A 19,499-nucleotide genomic window follows, 5' to 3' on the forward strand; every position below is an offset into this window, starting at 1 on the left:
CTTCCAGAAGCCAGCAGACACATGTTGTCTTCCCTGCTGGAAGGCCAACTGAATGTCTCTTCCCCCCCTTATACCCACTGTGCAGCCAGGAAGGCCCAGAGAGGGCAAGGGGCTTTACCAAGGTTATCCAGCTTATTCCTAGCAGATGGAAACTGGGACCAAAACCCAGGTATCTCCCTACAAGGTTAAAGGTTTAGCTGTCCTCTGATGTACTTTGTATTCTGGAATTCCATGTAATGGAGCATTTGAAAAAGGTTCCACAGCCTTTTAAATGGCCCCTCTGGTGGGGGAGGTTGTGTGAGGGCTGTGGTGGGGAGATAACGCCTTTTTTCCAGCCTGGCCACAGCTGTGGAAAGGCTCTATCTGGTGCGGGTGGTGGCAGCAGGCAGGGATGGGGCAGGACATGGGAACCCACTGCTTGCTAAACAGCCACTGAGCTTGGGGCTTTGCAGAGAGGTGAGAGAATGGGAGGTTAAGAGCCAAAACCTTGGCCTGCGAGAGCTTGGTTCAAATTCCAGTTGTGCTCTGCAGGTCCCTGGACAAATTAGGTAACTTCTCTGGGTTCCATTATCCTCTGCTGTCACGTGACGGTAATCATCCGTTGCCCAGTATCTGCCTCAGGGCAAGCTCTGGTCACTATTTTTACCTCCACACATGATTTCATTGGCTTCTCAGATCACCCCGAGGTGTAGAAAGTATTAGTCCATTTTTACAGGGAGGGAAGTAGAGGCTGGGACAATCAGGCTCATAGGATGAGGTGTCAACTCATATCTAGTCCGAAAAACTCTGTCCAGGCTTCTGTTCCCTCCCTGACTTGGCAGTCAGCCCAAGAGGGGTGGCCATCAGGGCCAGGAGAGAGGTAGGTTGGCCTCTGCCCCCACTTCCTCAATGAGGAAACCAGGTTTCAAGAAGGGAAGTGGTTTGCTCAGGGCCCTGGTCCCTGCAGCCACCAAGAGTGACACCGGCAGGAAAAGGAGGAAGTGATGGTGGGTACAGAAGCTGCTTCTCTACCCATCCAGTGGGGCATGGCAGGGCCAGCTCTCAGGCCTGGACAATGGCTCATATGCACATCCACCCAGAGCGGGAAGCAATCCCTGAGCAGAACAGGGCTCCCAGGCTTTGCCCACAGTGTCTCACCACTGAGGCAGGAATGGGCTTCCTCCTGCCCAGAACTTTCCTGAGCACCTCCTCCTGGGTGCCCCAACCTGCTGCCCCAACCTGGCCCCTCCATGGGGAAAGTGGAGCCCAGCATGTTCACACAGCCTGTGTGTAGGGCTTGTGGTCCCATATCTTGCTTAAGCAAGGCTCCCAAAGGAGGAGACTGGCATTTCCCCCATGGTGGAGTGCCCTCGATGCCACACTGTGGGGCTTCTGGATGCTTGCTGGCTGTCAGTACCTCGTCCTCCAAGCAGCACAGCCCTTCTCCAAGGCGGCGTTGCTCTGGCCCAACCTGGACACAGAGCTGGCCTCTGTGACTCCATGGTCACTGAATGATCGTCCAAAATACAGCTGTGATTTGAGGTGGAGAGAATTTGAGGAATCATTTTCAAGTTATTTTTTGAATATTTTTTTTTGATGTCTATTGAATGACCGATGTAGGTACACAGCTTTGGGGACAGGCCTACCTGAGTTCGTATCCCTGCTTCTGACCTGTACCCGCTGAGTGACCAGGCAGAGTTCTCTCCTCTCTTGGAGCCTCCTCACCACTTACCCTCACCCCCCTGGGTGTGTGCTCCCAGTGAGATAACTGCTGTGCTGTTCTGGGTGCAGTGTGACGCAGGTAGACTCCACACATGGCGACTTCACAAAGCCACGTGAACATTTCATGTGACAGAGGCCATGGATAGACAGAAGGAAGTGAAGGCCCTGGCTTCTGGGAGCTTTGGCTGTGGAAATGTCAGCGTGAGCCCGTAAAATGGGGGACCAGCAAGGAGCTGGGTGGGTGTGGGAAAGGAAAGGCCTGGTGAGCCCTGAAGGGTGTGAGCTGATGCAGGGCCTGGGACTGTGAGCCTGCAGGACCAACTGACTGACTGACTGAATAATTGGTTAACTCATATCCTCAACAGCATATTGAGCCTGACTACCCGGCTGTGAGTAGTGAGTCACAGCTCATCCCGTTGAGGACTTGGTTGGAGTGGGGGTGAAGGATGAGGGTGCAGGCTGGGGGAGGCTGTAGCCCTGTGGAGGCAGGCACTTCCTCGGAACAGGCTAGTCACTTGTAACGGTAGCTCACTCAGCCATCGGCCTGCCAGCACCACCGTGGCTGTGAGCAAAGTCTGGACAAGATTCTCAAGCTCTAGTACTTTGGGGAGATGAGCTCCTGGGGACCCAACCTGCAGGGCCCTTCACCACCTTCTGCCTCCTCCAGAATGGCCAGCGAGGTTGGTTTTGCTTCTCTTTATACTCTGAAGGTCTGAATAAGGACAGAGGGGTTCACCTGGAAAGTCGGGCTGGGCATGGGGCTGGCAGGGAAGAGGAGGGTGTCCTGCCCCAGGGCTGGACCCATCAATGTCCTCTGGTCACTCCCTGCCATCTCTCCCACAGACATCGTACAATAAAACAGATCTCCTTGTCCTGCCTCTGTCTGTGTGACCTCAGCCAGGCTCTTCCCTTCTCTGGGTTTTAGTTTCCCTGAGGATTGAGGGGCGCTGGACAAGATATGTCCCTTCTAGTGATCTGGGGAATTCAGACTTGAGTGCTTGTGTCCAGCTTAGAGTGACCCCCTCATTGGGAGAGTGCAGGAGGCTGGGGCTCCAGATTCATTTTCCTTCTTGTCTGTCACAGGCTTCTGGCCTGTGGGTCCAGAGGGAGGGCAGAGGCTGAGGGCAGGAAGCCATGGTCTGCTGGCTTGTTAGTGAGCAAGTGGCTACCCACAAAAGCCAAACAAACACTGGCCCAGCAACACTGGCTTGGACATTGGAGCTGGCCTGGGCTCCAGGACAGGACTGCAGAGGATCTGGGGGGACAACTTCTCCCTGACGGGGCTTTGGGTGGCCAACCAGGGCCCACACACCGTGCTTGTCACCCTGTGGGCAGCTGAGCCTGGGCCTTAGGAATTTCTAGGGATGCTTACGGAGGAAAGAATGAGCTTGGGGTCCTAAGCGTACTACAGGCCTGGAGAACTATTCTGAGTTTGATGAGGATGGGTCAGGCCTGACATGGGGCTGTCTGTCATTAGTGGCATCTCTGCCCTTCCTACCACATCCGACTCTCCGTAGGCCTTGGAGAACACCTTCCCTTCCTAAACCTAGCTCACAGTGCCTATTCCTGATTTTGACTCCTCCCCTGCCTCTCCCCGTAACAGTATTTGAGGGGAGGCATGGGGCAGGGATAGGAGCACCCCCAACTTTTGACTCTGAGATGGTTAGACTTGCCATCCCTGCGTGTGGCCTTGTGAAAGTTTCCCTTAGTCTCTGAACTCTGAGACAGGGCTGTGGTGTTTGATATCTGGGAATGCGGGCTCATTTCCCCAGTCTCTGAGGATTTGGGGGTTTGTGGGGAAGGAAAAGAAGACACTAGGTGCCAAATCTCAGGGCCTGCCCTGATTTGCAGTTGCCTGGCTGAGTGACCTCAAGGGTTTGGGGATCTTTCCTCAAGAATGAATGTGGGAGCCAGTGATGTGAAAGCCCCTTCTCTCAGTATGTGTCACCACCTCCTTGTGGGATTGTCATGCAGGGTGTCATGTGGGGTCTCTGGTCCCGCTCCCCGCATAAGAATGCAGGACATGGTGAGGCCAAAAAGGAACACCCACGGAGCCATAGATGGGGGAGTCATACTACTATATTCTCACTGGTGGCTGGGTTGGAGACACAGGAAGCAGGAGCCACACAATCCGCAGCCTGCCGTCCATTTGTCTCTGCCAAACAACCAACCCCTTGCTAACTGCAATCCACGCTTGCAGGCTCAGCCACCATCTTCTTGCTAGCCCCCATTTTTTGCTAGCGTAGCCACGGCAGTTATATTAGTGGTCAATGGCTCACTGGTTACAGCTGATGGCCAACTAGCCACAGCTGATGGCCATTCACTCATAGTTGATGGTCACTTACTACCTGAGCCAGCACCTTTCCACGTGAGGCCGAGAGCCTGGAAGCTGCACTCCTGGCTCTGTCCCCACAGGGATGCAACTCCCTCCCCTGGCAGTTAGATGCCCAGAGAGCTGGAAGGGGGCTGCCTGACCCTAGGACCCACTCCCTAGGCCTGGAAATGTCTTAGGAGACCCTATGTCCCCTCATAATCCTTGAGTAGGACCTCCCTTCCCACACCAGCATCTCAAAGACCACTCCAAAGGGTGAGAAAGGAAACTCAGATGGGCCAGGAACCCCAGGAGAAGCTGAGTAAAAGCCAGGCAGGTGGCAGAGAGGCATCTCGTCCTGGATTCCCTATGAGGCCCCTCCCTCACTGCCCTGTTTAAGAGGTGGACCCGGGGTTTGCCAGATGTCCTCGGTGTCTTAGGTGTGTGAGGTGTCCTACACATGCTCTATAGATGTGCCTGGGTGCGCCCCATCCTGACTGAGGTCAGCCTCATTGCCACCTTGCTAGGTGGCTGCAAGATGATTACCTGAGCCCACAGAGAGACCATATAGTGTGTAGGTAAAGAGCTTGGACTTGAGCCAGACAGCTTTTGAGCCGAGTCACTCAGGGTACATGTCGCCGGTCTAGGCCTCCGTTTTCTTACGGAGACAGCTGAGATATTAGGGCTACTGAGATGGTGACAGGAGCAAGCCCTGCTGGGCACCCTGCCAGGCTGTCTGTCTTCAAGGGGTCTTGGTGGTGGCCCTCCCCGCGGCCGTCTTGTATTGGAGTTGATGTGTCCTGGACTGTGAGCTCTGATTCCAGGTGGGTCTTCACTTATATACCTGGTACCTCCACAGATGTGTTGCGAGGACCTACTGTGTGCCTGTGTGAAGGCACGTCCTGAATCTTAAGAGCTTGTGCCTGAATGAGGGAGATGGAGGCAGATGGAGAGGTGGTCAGAGGGGTCCCCACCAGGCTGTGACCCCCACTGCCTGGTGTGACCCTCATGCGTCCTTCTGTCCTGTGCTGCAGTGCAGGGACTTCACCGCCCACACAGGCTACGAAGTGCTGCAGCAGCGGCTGCTGGATGGCAGGAAGATGTGCAAGGACGTGGAGGAGCTGCTGAGGCAGAGGTGAGCAGCAGACAGGGTAGGCGAAGTCAGGGGAGGCAGGAAGGCCTGGGAAACGGCCGGGGCCCCCATCCCAGCCACGCTGTTGTCAGCGCATCCCTGTAAGTGCGGCTCTCCTGTGTTTCCCCAGACGTGGGTCTCCCCACTGTGGGCAAATAATCTGATGTCCCTTCAAATGTACCTGTATTTGACCAACATTTATTTAGAGGAAGAGTTGGGGGGATTAACTTTCTCAAGGAGGAGCCTGGACGGACAGCCTGCCACGGAGGCTGAGAGGGTGGCTTCCCCCGGTCCTGCCAGACGTCTGAGGGACCCATGGCCAGCAGAAGTCAAGGTCACAGGCAGTGACCATGCCTTGTTCTTGCAGGGCCCAAGCAGAGGAGCGGTACGGGAAGGAGCTGGTGCAGATCGCCCGGAAAGCAGGTGGCCAGACGGAGATCAAGTAAGAGGTCTCAGGCTCCCTGCTCCTTTGCCAGGCACTTTCTTGGCATTTAGACAGGGTTTAGGATGGATTGGCGAGGGCCAGGGAGAGTGTGGATGGCTCCCAGAGCTGGGGTGACTGGAGGACAACCCTCCTGGGTACTGGGAGGTGAGGTTCTGTGTATGGGAGAAAATCCAATGGTCTGAGCAGTGGTAAGGCCCTGAACAGGGCAGCAGGGGCCATCTGTCCTTGGTGCTTGCAGCACAGCTCATACAACCTGGGCAGCTTCCCCAAAGTCCATTGGCAGGCCCTCCACTGACTTCCCGAACTCCCTGTAGCATTGGCATGGCCTGGGCTGCAAGTTGGGGCACGCATGGATTCCCGTGCCAGCTCCTTACCACCAGCAGTGTGACCTTTGGCTGGTCGCTGACACTCTGTGTCTCCATTTCCTCCTCAGCGAGGCACAATGATAATACAACGTTCCTTGAAGGATAAAGAGACTCCCGGGACTCAGTTGAGGCCTGGCTAGTAGGAGAGGTAATAGAGGCAGGTCTGCTGTGACGCAGCCAGGCTTCTCTGGCCCCAAGCCTGGGTCTCTGCATGCAGACTGCCAGGCAGGGAGGGCACAGGGAGATAGTGATGCTTTGAGGATGGCTGAAGGACAGTGGAGTGGAGGGGCTGCCTTGGGAAGGTGTGGACTCTCCCGTGGGTAAGGACCAAGCCAGCCTGAGGGGCATACAGGGCATTGGGCTCCAAGGTCTGAAAGGCTCTGTTGAGTCCTCCTCCTACCTGGGAGCCCAGGACCTGACCTCAGCCTGTGACTGCTGTAGCAACCCCTGACTCCTGCCCCTGCTCTGCTGGAGGTCAAACCCGTGAGTGTCTGGCTCTGCCCAAGGAAAGTGGCCCTGAATCCTGTCAGCATCAATGTCTGGAACCAGATCCCCTCATTTGAGTGCCCTGAACACTTTCTAGGTCTTCTAAAGACACAGAGGACCCTGGTTCCGGCTTCCAACCTTGAGCCAGAGGAAACATGGAAGAGTTAGAGGAACGTTTAATAGTGCTATGTGCCAGGGGCGATGAATGCTCAGTGCCCAAGGGTCCATTCATTAGATCAGAAAGCATGAACACAGCCCTAAGAGTAAGAAGGCATGAACTCTAGTCCCCGCTTGACCTTTGTGTGCTGTGTGACTGTGATCAAGTCGCTTAACCTCTCTGAGTTTGGTTCTCACCTGCCCACTCCAATGGGCAGGGGACGTGGTGAGGAATTAATGGAAGTCTGTTGTGGCCCCTCCTTGTCTTCCCCTGGGGGAGAGGGCAGTTGAGGGAACGTGATCAGGAAGGAGTCCCTGCCTGCCACCTGCATCAACATGGCGCAGTCAGAGGAACAGGGCAGAGAGGGGTGAACTGGGGACGGCATCTCCTGGGATAGGCAGAGAGGGAAGGGAGGCACCTTCCTGCCAGAGGACCGGCATGGACAAACGCTGGAGGTGGGAAAGTGCAGGGCACATTCAGAGAGAGTGAATGACAAGCAGTAGTGGGACCATCTCAGCTCACCTGCTGCTTCCCTTAGGGCCATGCCCCATGCAGCTCCCAGCTCAGCTGACTGCTCACAGTAGGTGCTTAACAAATGCTGGGGTTGACCCAAGTGGCATGTTCTGGGGTTAGTGAAACCGGTGCTGGGAGAATTGGAAAGCCAAGTGCAAAAGAATGAAACTGGATTTCTATCTGTCACCATGTACCAAAATTAATTCAAAATGGATCAAAGACCTAAACATCAGACCTGAAAAAATAAACTGCGTAGAAGAAAACATAGTTACTAAACTTATGGACCTTGGTTTGAAAGAGCATTTTATGAATGTGACTCCAAAGGCAATGGAAGTAAAAGCTAAAATAAACGAATGGGACTATATGAAACTTAAAAGCTTCTGCACAGCAAAAGAAACCGTCAACAAAATAAAGAGGCAACCAACCGAATGGGAGAAGATTTTTGCAAACAATGCCTCCAATAAGGGGCTAATATCCAAAATTTATAAGAAACTCATACAACTCAACAACAACAAAACAAACAATCCAATTAAAAAATGGGCAGAGGTCCTGAAGAGATATTTCTCCAAAAAGGACATACAAATGGCCAACAGACATACGAAAAAATGCTCAACATCACTAATCATCAGAGAAATGCAAATAAAACCACAATGAGATATCACCTCACCCCAGTCAGAATGGCTATCATCAACAAGACAAATAGTAACAAGTGTTGGAGAGGCTGTGGAGAAAAAGGAACCCTCCATACACTGTTGGTGGGAATGCAGATTGGTGCAGCCATTATGGAAGGCAGTGTGGAGGTTCCTCAAAAAATTTAGAATAGAATTACCGTATGATCCAGCATACTCTCCTGGGTATCTACCCAAAAAATCTGAAAACATTTATCCCTGAAGACATGTGTGCTCCAATGTTCACTGCAGCTTTATTTATGGTGGTCAGGACATGGAAACAATGAAAGTGTCCTTCCATAGAGGAATGGATAAAGAAGTTGTGGTATATATACACCATGGAATACTATTCAGCGGTAAGAAAAGTTGAAATAGGACTATTTGTGACAACATAGATGGATATTGAGAGTATAATGCTAAGTGAAATAAGTCAGACAGAAAAAGCAGAGAACCGTATGATTTCACTGATATGTGGTATATAAAACTGAAAACAACAAAAGAACAAGACAAACAAATGAAGGAACAAAAACTCATAGACACAGACAATAGTTTAGTGGTTACCAGAGGGTAAGGGGGGAGGGGGCTGTAGTTGAGGGTAAAGGGGGTCAAATATATGGTGATGGAAAGAGAACTGACTCTGGGTGGTGAGCACACAATGGGATTTATAGATGATGTATTACAGAATTGTACACCTGAAATCTATGTAATTTTACTAACAATTGTCACCCCAATAAATTGTAACTAAAAAAAAAAGGAAAAATAGATAAAATACAGGGCCCCACCATCCTGAAGCCAGTCCAGCACACTGAGGGTGACTTTATTCTCTCTCCCAGGCCTTTGCATCCGAACCTCCCTTTTTAGCCCTCTCATGCTCACCTCCAGCAGTCAGGCTTGCCTGACTGTCAGGGTCTTGGCTTAGACCAGGTCGCCCGATTCCCACACCCACCTGGAGGGTTGTTTGTGGGAAGAGTGAATAGTGTCCCGGGTCGCGTCCGTGTTGTGGACACTCTTGGGGGTGTGTTTGGGGTTGGCACCTCTGGGAAAGGCAGCCTGGCTGCTCAGTGTGGGGGCTGGCACTTCTTCCTTCAGGGTCCATCCCCCAGTGGCCGGAGCCCCTGGCCTTTCCCATGGTCAAGCTTCCCAGGTCCCATGGGGTGCTGCTTCTCAGTCCTTTGGAGGGCAGGCAGAGGACTGGGGTGCACAGGCTGGGGGGGTGGTAAACAGGGAAAAGACGAACGAGGGGGTTAATTGACCCTCAAGATAGCCCAGTGAGAGCCAAAAGAGCAGAGCAGCCTGACCTCCCGTGCCTCTGTTGCCTGAGGATATAGCAATTCTGCGTCACACCTGACCTCAGACTGGCCAGAAACCTCACTCGGACTTGGAGTCTCAGCCACATACATTAAAAGGAGGTTATCCCATCTTCAAACAATTTTTCTCATTCAGCTCCTTCACAGATTGACTCAGCGAACATCTGCTGGGCAGTGGCAATGGAAGATGCACAAATAAGCCCCAGTCCCCCACTTGAGAGACCCCAACAAGCCCTTTCAGTGCATTAGGTAGTGGAGGGGCGGAGCGATATGCTTACGACACACATCCCACCCCGCAGAGAGCACACCTTGAGTCTCCCTTCTATCCCCCATGCCTTTGCTCTGGCTGCTGCCCCATTTCTTCCCTGCTCAGTGCTGCCATCCTTTAAGGTCTGGCTGAAGTACCACCTTCCCCAGAATGCTGTCACCTCCTCCCTCTCTTGCTCATCTGCCACAAGTAGGCTGCTGGGGAGCTACACACTGCAGAAGCTACACAGGACATAGGTTCAGGAAACGAAGGGAATTGAGGGGGGCGGGGCTGGGGCCAGCTTCCTGTGAGCCCCTCTGTGATTCCCGCAAGCAAGAACAGCCTCCCCAAGGGGCATGGGTTTGAATCCTTACACCCTCATGTCCCGCCTCACCCCCACTTGTTACAGCCTAAAATGCTGTGGTTTTTCTATCAGGAGAGTTTTTTGTTTGTTTGTTTGTTTTTTAAGATTTTATTGGGGAAGGGGAACAGGACTTTATTGGGGAACAGTGTGTACTTCCAGGACTTTTTTTTCCAAGTCAAGTTGTTGTCCTTTCAATCTTAGTTGTGGAGGGCGCAGCTCAGCTCCAGGTCCAGTTGCCGTTGTTAGTTGCAGGGGGCACAGCCCACCATCCCTTGCGGGAGTCGAACCGGCAACCTTGTGGTTGATAGGACGTGCTCCAACCAACTGAGCCATCCGGGAGGCAGCTCAGCTCAAGGTGCCGTGGTCAATCTTAGTTGCAGGGGGCGGAGCCCACCATCCCTTGCGGGACTTGAGGAATTGAACTGGCAACCCTGTGGTTGAGAGCCCACTGGCCCATGCGGGAATCGAACCGGCAGCCTTTGGAGTCAAGAGCATGGAGCTCTAACCGCCTGAGCCACCAGGCCGGCCCGAGAGTTTTTTGTTCTTTATGTTTTCCAATAATTTCCTTTTCTCTGAGCTCAGAGAATGAAAACATCACTGAGGATGTCAGCGGGATAGGTGGGACCTGTTCCCATCAGGGGTCTTCTGACAGCAGCTCACTTCAGGCCCAGCCTCTAGTACAGGGAGGTGAGAGAGCCACGCCTGTCAGCTAGGAGGCAGCACCTCCTTACCAGCAGGTGGGCAGGGGGCAGGGAGGCCACAGCAGGGGCCTAAGGTGGTACATGGCACATGGTGAGGACAGTACAGAAGGCAACATTTACACAGGAAATGCATTAAATACACTGTGCTTGAGCACAGAGGTTCAGGCTGAGCGTCCTGAGAACCAAGTCCTAAAGGGCAACTGGATGAAGAGACCAGTGACTGATAGCAGAGGGTAGAGCCTGCAGGGGTCCCTGTCCTTGACAGCCAATGGAGGCACAATAGAGGAGAGCTCAGAGAGATCTTGGTGATAGTTTCTCTGAATGGCAAGGGGGAAATCCCCGGGAATGGGAGCATAGCTAAGATAAACCGTCTTTGCTGGGTCTCATGGAGCAGAGAAAGACTTCAAATGGTCCCCAGATCTTCCACAAGATCAGAGTTTAAAGCCATTGCCCTGGGGAGAGTCTTTGCCAACCCGCAATGGGCTGCCTCTAGTTGCAGGAAAAGCTGAGGTCTTCCTGTCACCCACAGAACTGAGGCTACCTCCTTGAAAGTTTAGGGCCAAGAAAAAGAGAGGTGGAATCCTGGGCCTGTTGTGTGAGTGGAATTGTGATGGCCTGACGGCGCCAGCACTGGGAACAGGCAGGGCTGAAGCAGGAAGGTGTGCAGCCCAGAGGTGGGCAGGTGGGGGACCTGCAATGGTCAGAGCCTGCAATCCTGCCTGGCTGTCCCAGGCAGAGCAAGCACCCTCATCTATGCAGCCCTCACGGCCCAGCAAGCTCGTGGGGCAAATGGGAGCCTGAGGTGAGCATGGACTTTGTCACCATCTGGACTGTCCCAGAGTGGGTACAGAGACTGAATGTGTACCTGGCAGTTCTGTGAGCGCAGGCAGGGGCTTCTAGCATCTAGGGGCTGGAGACAAGGGCCAGCTGCTCCCGGAGGCTGTGATTCCTTCCAGCCACCCAGTCTGGGAGGGAGGGCCGAAGTCCATGGACCAAGGAAAGGGGGCACAGGCGGGTTTGGAGTTAAGAAAAGCCTTGGTATTCATGTGTTGAGTTTGTTGCTCTGGAGTATCAGCCTGGGGACAACTGGAGGAGAACCAGGCATTGCCCCTGTTCACTGGGCTCACAGTGCAGTGAGGTGACAGACTCGGTGCACCAGCCCACAGTGACAACAGAGGCAAGTGCTCAGAAGGGACAGAAGGAGAAGCTAGGCAAAGGTACTGCACACAGGGAGTTAGCATGTACAAAGACCCTGAGGCAAAAAGGAACAGGGCCTATAGAAGGAATTGGGGGTGGGGCAGAAAAATGGCTGATGTGCGGGAAGCTGCAGAGAGGGAGGTGATGGGCAGGGGTGTAAGAGGCAGGCTGAAAGGATTCTGGAAGGTATAAAAGAAGGTAGTGCAGGAGAGGGGACAGAGTGGAACCAGGCTCAGCTCTGCATTCTGGTGTGTACAACCAGGGGCCTTTGCTAAGAGGGGAGCCCGGCAAGAGGGGCAGGTTTGTGGGGTGCTGAGTCCAGTTTGTACATTTAATCTGAGGTGTCTGCGAGGTGTTAGATCCAAAAGGAGGTGGGGAGCAGGCCGTTGAAGCACGAGGCCCCGAGCTCTGGGAAGGGTAGGGCAGTGTGCATGGAGCTGGGCATGGGGAGGAGAGGCTACACTCTGCCTAGAGAAGCTGTAACCACGAATGGGGAGACTGAGGCAGTGTGTGCATGTGAAAGGAGACGAGCTGTTGTCAGAGAAGAAACCGCCACCCCAACCAGGGCAGGTGTGGCCAGCACAGCGGTCACCCCATCTTTCCTCTGGCAAAGCAGAGCGCAGCACTGACCACTGACGGGTCTAGCTGGGGCCACCTCTCACCTCTCCCAGCACTGTGGCTGCAGGGGACTTTCCTCACCTCTCTGACCCTGGTCTTTCTCAGCTATAAAATGGGGAGAATTATGGTGCCCTCCCTGGCAGAGTTGTGAGGATTAAATAAGTCACACCTGATGGACACCAGCAACCCCCGAGGCTGGTTAGCAGTGTCTGGGCCCCACCTTGAGTTTCTACTTCAGGACTGGGGTGGAACCTGAGGATCTGCATTTCCTACAGGCTCCCAGGTAATGCTGCAACTGCTGGCTTGTGGACCACACTTTGAGATTCACTTAGTTTCGGGCAAGGGCACTGGCACTGACAAGACCCCCGAGTTCTCCTCCAGGCCTGGGTCCCAGGGTGTTGCTGTTCTTCCTTGGCCTCAGCTTCCCTAAATGTCCAATGGGCGCAGGGAGTCCCTGGGGGCCTGCCTTGCGACGGCTGAGGGCAGGAGCCCAGGGCTGTCCCAGCCAGGCACCATGCAGCCATGTGGCCACCACGGGGTGGGCATGCTGCTTGGCAGAGAGGCTGCCAGGGGTACAGACAACCAGACAACTACAGAGAGGCAGCAAAGGCAGCAGCAGGAAGCATCCAGAGATGGGACGTGTTGCTGCCGCCCCTGTGTAACCCAGCAAGCCTGGCCATGCTCTGGCCTCATTTTCCCTATCTGCCTCGATTAACTGTGGCTCCTCTGGCATCCTGCTGAGGGGGAACCACAGCGGATTTTGCCTTCTTCATTAAGAGGCTAAAAACACAGGCAGAGATAATTTTACCCCGAGAGTGGGTAAGCTCTTAGGTGGGACACTTTGGAGGCATAGCTCAGGTCTGGTTCAGGGGCCTGGGGAGCCCCCAGGCCTGGTGAGATGTGCAGATGAGGGTTCAGGGGAGGGTTGCACAACAACCTGGTCCCAATAGAGATGATTTATATGTATAAATTCATTTAATACTCACCACCTTCCTGTTTGTGCTATTATTATCATCCCATTTACAGAAGGGGAAACTGAGACACAGAGAAAGTAAGTAACTTGCCCAAGGTCACACGGAGACTGAGTGGCACTGACTGTATTGAACCCAGACCATCTGGCTCCAGGGTCTGCTTCTCATGCATGTGGGAGTCCCAAGCAGGAAGCTCCTGCCCAGGTCCTGGTTTCTGAGGCTGGTGCCAAGCCACTTCCCTCCTCTACAGGATAGGGAGCTCACCACTCTGAGCGGCCATGTCCCCGAGAGCTGATGGGCCGGAGAAAGGCACTCTGCCCCGTCGGTCCTGTTTCTGACCCAAGGTCCTGCACTCTGACCCTGTTTCTGACTCTGTCTCATGGGCTCCATGACCATATCAGCAGGCAGAGCTGGGTCTTGGCTGGGCTCTGACGCCTGTGCTCAGGCCACGTGTGTCCATGGCTCTGGGGAAAAGTCCCCTCAGCAGGGCTGCCAGATAAAATACAAAATGCTCAGTTAAATCTGAATTTCCGATGAATGACAAATAGTTTTTAAATGTAAGCATGTTTCAAATGTTACATGGGGCACATTTACATTTAAAATTCCAATCTAACTGTGCGTCCTGTGTTTTTATTTCCTCCAACTGGCACCCCTGCACCCCTAACATGGGGCGTCACCCCCCCACCTCCCATGCCATGTGCCAGCCTCTTCCCTCCCTGCTGCCCCTGGTGCCCACCCAGGAGTGGCCTCCCGACTCCTCCCGCCGAGTTCTCTCAGCACACCCTAAAGTGGATGGCTCATCTTCCCTCCTGGGCCCCTCTCAGACGTGTGTCCACTGTCCACCCAGCCACCCCAGCCAGGGGCCAGGGACAGCTTCTTGCTGTCCTCACCTGCACGTCCTATCCTGTTCTTCCTGTCCTACGCTCCCACATTTCTCCCCTCCTACACCCCTACCCTGTTTGCCCCCTCCCATCCAGCATCCCCCAAAATATCCTCCAGGCCACCCGCCTAAATCCAGGTCTGAACTCGGCCCTCTCCTGCCTCAGCCAGGGGAGGGGCTCAGAGGAGGGAGGGAGAGGACCCTGAAGACATGCTGAAGCCAGGAGTATTCTGCCACCATGGGGAGGTTTGACTGCTTTACAATTTTCAAAGAGAGAGCCTTGCCTTCTAGGGATGCCGGCTCCCTTGGGTCTAGGCCAGTCTATGTGAGGGAGTGACCTAGGGCCCTCCAGCCAAAATAAAAGCCCCTGGGGCCAGCTGGGACTAGAGGATTGCTGTGCCCTCCTTATGCTGACCCTGGCCTCTCTGTTTTGCAGCTCCCTGAGGGCCTCCTTTGACTCCCTGAAGCAGCGTAAGTCGTGACTGTCCCCCACCCCAGGCTGCAGGGTGATAGGACCTTCTGGGAACATACACAGAGGTGGATGAATTCTCACCAAGAGGGGAGCTGAGGCTTCACACAGGCCTGCGAGACTGGCGGCGGGTTGGGGGTGACAGAGGCTGGCCTAGGTGGGGTGAGTGGGTGGCTGAGGCCCATCAGGTCTGATGTGGGGTGCCGATACCCATACTGTGCCCCCAGAAATGGAGGATGTGGGCAGCTCGCACATCCAGCTGGCCCTGGCCCTGCGTGACGAGCTGCGCAGCCTGGAGGACTTCCGAGAGAGGCAGAAGGAGCAGAGGAAGAAGGTGAGGCAGCGCCGGGTGCTTCCCCATCACCAGGACCCCAAGTGGGAGGTGGCCATCGATGCTGTGGATGTGGTGGGAGCTGCACACTCCTGAGGGAGCTGATGGAGAGTGGGGTCAGCACCCAGGCTTGGGGGCGAGGCTGATTTGAAGGAGGAGGGGAAGGGCCCAGCTCGCAGGCCTGGCAGCCCCCCGGCGGTCCTTCCCCCAAGCTGTTTCATACCGGGAATAGGCGAAGACATGTGTCTTATTGACTATCCTGCCACAGCAGACTGTAGAGGGGCAGTGACAGCCTGGGGTATCCAAAGGAAGCAGCCTCAGTTGGGGAGTCAGCGGAAGCTTGTCCTGAGCCCATGGATCTGGGCTGTTTGGGAGAAAGGCAGACCTGGAGCCATTCACTGTGACCATTCTGTGGGGCTGCCCGAGGTTGAGGGGCAGACTGAGACTGCAGGGAGTGCCTCCCATCCTAAGGGACTTCTCACCTGTGTGTAGGGCATGGCTGTCCCTGCATGGAGGGACTCCATGGGGAGGAAGTGAGATTACCAGTATGGGACGGATGCAAGCAGAGGATAGAGGCTACGTGTCAGGGAAGCTGCAGTGGTGGGGTGGAAGGTGGGCTTGGGGACCTCTGTAACCCAGGTCCCACTCCCTAGCCTGAGACTCTTAATTGGCTGAGCATGTGTCCTGATGGGAGAACAGATGGGTACATGCTCAGGCTCTCAGAGTCTTAGTGATGAGAGGAGTGCCCCAGACAGGGAGGGGGAGGCCAGTACACACAAACACTTCTTGCTTGGAGAGGAAGGATTATTGTAAACGATCCAAAGAGTTGAAAATGGATCTGTGAAGGGGAAGAAGGTGCCAGCTCATGGCTGGGGCCAGGCTGGGCCTGGGTGCTCTGGCCTAGCCGCTTCTCCTCTCTGTGCCTTAGTTTCCCTCTTGCAGGATGGGACACATGTCCACTTCCCAAGCTTTGGGGACCCAGGCCAGAACCATGCTACCTCAGTCTTCACAAACAGGGCAGTGGCTCCGATCAATGGCTCTGAGCACAGAAATTCAGCAGCGCTGCACTCCCTGTCTGCTCATGTGGCCAGCTGGGGTCTCCGGCTTTTGGGACTCTAAATTTAGGTTCCTGAGCAGACAGCTGGTTCCCAAAGCCAGCCCCAGAGGCCTGCCCAGCCTGAAGATGCTGGAGCAAGGACCTCACTGAGCGGGGCCTTGACTGCAGAGCACCTGCTGTGCCAGGGAGGCCCGGGGCTGTGATGTCTGCAAAAGCTGTGTGGGCAGAGCAACACCAGATTGGCCAGGCCCCTGCAAGCAGAGAGCTATGACGTAGTGTGCAGGGAAGCCTGCCTCGGTGTGCATGTGCACTTGTGGAGAACGTGGGTGCACCTATGTGCATGCCTGTAGCATGTGCATGTGTCTCAGAGAGCTTGTGTGTGGCCAGGTGGCTTGCCTGAGGCCTCCCCACTGGCACGGGCCCGACTGTGACCCCAGGCACAAACTGGCTGCAGCCCTAACAGGAAGGGCATTTCATTTCCGATTCTTCCCAAAGCTTATACCCACTCCCTGTTTCATCCTCTCTGTCTGAACAAGGAGCCTGGGAGGTGAGGTGGGAGTCCAGTGGCGTGTGTGCCTGCATGCGGCCATGACTAAATTTAGTGTATGTGTGTTCACCTGTGTGAATAGGCCCGTGGCTGTGCACAGGGGGCAGGGGAGTGTGTTTGTGTACACTTGTGCTAGTCGGTGGGCGTTCTGAAGGCCTGAGTGTGCAAGGGGGAGCAGTGGGAGTATGGGGACTGTGTGTGTGCACTTCTGAGGTATCGTGTGGAACTTTGTGTGCCAGCTGTGAGCAGGCACAGCGGCGGTGAGGGAAGGACTGTGTGCAGCTGGAGGCCAAGTCCTGGCCAGGAAGACACGATGGGCATACCCGTGCCCTGGGCCCTCCAGCTTTCTGTTCCGAGTGGTAACTGTGAAAGAGCAGGTATGGGAGAGGGAGGGCGTCTTGTCACTGCCCCCTTCAGATCCAGAAGAGGATGCTGCGCTCATCCCAGGGAAACCCCATCCTCTTGGCCTAGGGGAGCACCCAGAGGCCACAGCCCCTGATTAAGAGCCTCGTGTCCCCTGCAGTATGAAGCTGTTATGGACCGTGTCCAGAAGAGCAAGCTGTCACTCTACAAGAAGGCCATGGAGGTTGGTGCAAGGCTGCTGGACATTCTGGGGTGGCAGGGCCCAGGGTGTGTCCCCCAGGAGACCTGGGGTGGGCACCGGGCACAGGGCTTGCCTCAGACCCTCACCCAGGGACATGCGCAGTGCTCAAGGGTGCACTTGGTGCCAAGGCCCCACAAGACCAGGCCAGGCCCTGCCCCGGGGGCTCCTGACTGATAGGCAGGTGGTCAGTCCCAGGCAGTGGCCCACAGGGTCATCCATGCTGTCAGCTGGGGACTCCAAGGATGGAGGAAGGAGGGCTCCCTGAGCTGTGTCCCCTGGGACACTGGGTGAGAAGGAGAAAAGGTCCCACAAGAGGGAACAGCGAGTGTAGGAGCTAGTGTCATGAAGATACACAGCATTTTCAGAGACTTACTGGTGGTTTGAGGTGACCACACATCTGAAGAGGCAGGGCTACACGTCCCCAGGGGGAAGGGGGCTGGGAACAGGACTGCCTTCTCCCTCTCCATTCCCGACCTCCAGATCCCTGTCCCTGGTGAAGAGGTGCCCCCTCCACCCACAGCCCCAACAGGGCGAAGGGACACTGGGCTCAGGGAGTCTCACTCTGGGCCCCCAAATCATGCCTTTCCACACCCCCAGTCCAAGAAGGCATATGAGCAGAAGTGTCGGGATGCAGACGATGCCGAGCAGGCCTTCGAGCGCATCAGTGCCAATGGCCAACAGAAGCAGGTGGAGAAGGTACGTGGGGCCGCTGAGGCCATATGCTATCATCCAGGGCTGGGGCAGGGTGGGGGAGGCAAGCAAGGGGTGCTGCAGACACCCCCAGGCAAAGTCTGCATCTGGGACACGCTAGCTATTCACCCATCTCTGAACCTCCATCTCCCCATCTGTGAAATGGGTTTCCTAGAATCTCTGGGCCTGGACAGACAGGGTCAGCTTCATCCCCTTTGCAGTCTCCAGGCTGCACCCAAGGACCCATTCCCCAGAGCAGGCCCACTATAGCCCAGGCCCAGAGCTTACAGAGCAATGAGAGCAGATACTAACCCTCACACAACCTTTGGAGAGGGGCCCAGTAAGCCCATGTCACAGAGAGGAAACTGAGGCCCAATGATGGTGAGTGACTTGTCCAAGGTCTCAGAGCCAGGAAGCAACAGAGAAAGGATCCAAACTCAGGTCGTCCAGAGCTCAAACTCTTGACTGCTCTGGACTCTGGGCCAGATAGGGATGTCAGAGCCACAGGCTCCAAGAACATAGTTTGCCCATTGCACACACAGGAAATCTGAGGCCCACAGAGGGCAGCGGCCTGAGGGTGAATTCGAGATAGCAAGTTGGGGGCCAGAGCCCAAGTCCCAGCCAGTGGGTTCAGCACTGGCCACATGGAGCCTCAGGGCCTGTGGGCTCCATCTTTCCCTCTCAGTCCTGACATCTAGTTTTCATGTGTGTCTGCAGGTTTCTGTTTTTATTCCTTTTTTGTTGGGATTTTTTTCATTGTAGTCCTTTGTGGAGTGAGGCTGCAGTAAATGATGGAACTTGCTCACAGTTGGCTCCAAACATCTCCCTGGGTGGCTGGGGAGGGGTGTGACAGAGGCACTTCAGAGTCAGCCGGAGGCTGGGAGCCCCACATTGGGCCGGGTGGTCTCTGGGGCAGGGGCTCAGCACTGCTTTCCCTCCACATCTCAGAGCCAGAACAAAGCCAAGCAGTGCAAGGACTCGGCCCTAGAGGCAGGTACGTGGCCCTCCTGCCTCCTCAGACCTGGGTGGTGGTGGGGACAGGCCTTGCCCCCACCACACACTTTCTTATCTGGGGACACACACACTCACACCTGATGACACAGAATCACAAGCTCATCACTCTCACTTCTGTACTCATGTAAGTAAAATAAAAACACTCATGTTCTTTCATTTGCCAAGACCATTCTTGGTGCTTTGCATGTTTTAACTAATCTGCACAAAAATCCTATGAGGTGGCTACTATTATTATCCCCCTTTTTAACAGATGAGGAAATGGAGGCACAGAGAGGTTAAATAACTTGCCCAAGGTCACACAGCCAGTAAGAGGTAGTGACTGCATTCCAACTTAGGTCATCTGGCTCTACAGCCCAGTACTTTCACAGCCACCATCATGGCAGAGAGATCCACTCATCTCTCTCTCTCTCTCTCTCTCTCTCTCTCTCTCTCTCTCTCTCTCACACACACACACACACACACACACACACACACACACACACACACACACACAGAGCCTTCTCTGGGTCTGTCTCCTCTCTCCTTCACCTGATGCTGGAACACCCAACACCCCTTGTCTCTGCCGGCATACCTCCTAGGACAGAAAGCTCACCCTGATTCCTTCTCCTGGGAAGGCACTCCCTTCTGCTCTGCCTCTCCCAGGACCCAGCTGCTCCCATGGCTGGAGGACAGGTGAACCCCTAGAGTTCTGGGGACGGAGGTCGTGGCCACACCTTCTGGATTC

General features: G+C 54.8%; 1 protein-coding gene across 3 annotated transcripts in view; it reads left to right on the top strand.

Moving 5' to 3' along the window:
- Window positions 1-19,499, top strand: part of PSTPIP1 (proline-serine-threonine phosphatase interacting protein 1) — a 47,652-nt gene that overhangs the window by 19,362 nt on the left and 8,791 nt on the right. For all 3 annotated transcript variants that reach the window (XM_088796809.1, XM_074328326.2, XM_019718524.3), the window contains 7 exons: window positions 5,047-5,147; window positions 5,512-5,586; window positions 14,500-14,534; window positions 14,760-14,866; window positions 16,991-17,053; window positions 17,669-17,767; window positions 18,710-18,755. In XM_088796809.1, the coding sequence (XP_088652935.1) occupies window positions 5,047-5,147; window positions 5,512-5,586; window positions 14,500-14,534; window positions 14,760-14,866; window positions 16,991-17,053; window positions 17,669-17,767; window positions 18,710-18,755 (526 nt within the window). The remainder of the gene's footprint in view (window positions 1-5,046; window positions 5,148-5,511; window positions 5,587-14,499; window positions 14,535-14,759; window positions 14,867-16,990; window positions 17,054-17,668; window positions 17,768-18,709; window positions 18,756-19,499) is intronic.

The sequence above is a fragment of the Rhinolophus sinicus genome, chromosome 3, assembly GCF_057876585.1.
Source record: "Rhinolophus sinicus isolate RSI-liver-muscle chromosome 3, RSI-T2T, whole genome shotgun sequence".
NCBI lineage: Eukaryota > Metazoa > Chordata > Mammalia > Chiroptera > Rhinolophidae > Rhinolophus > Rhinolophus sinicus.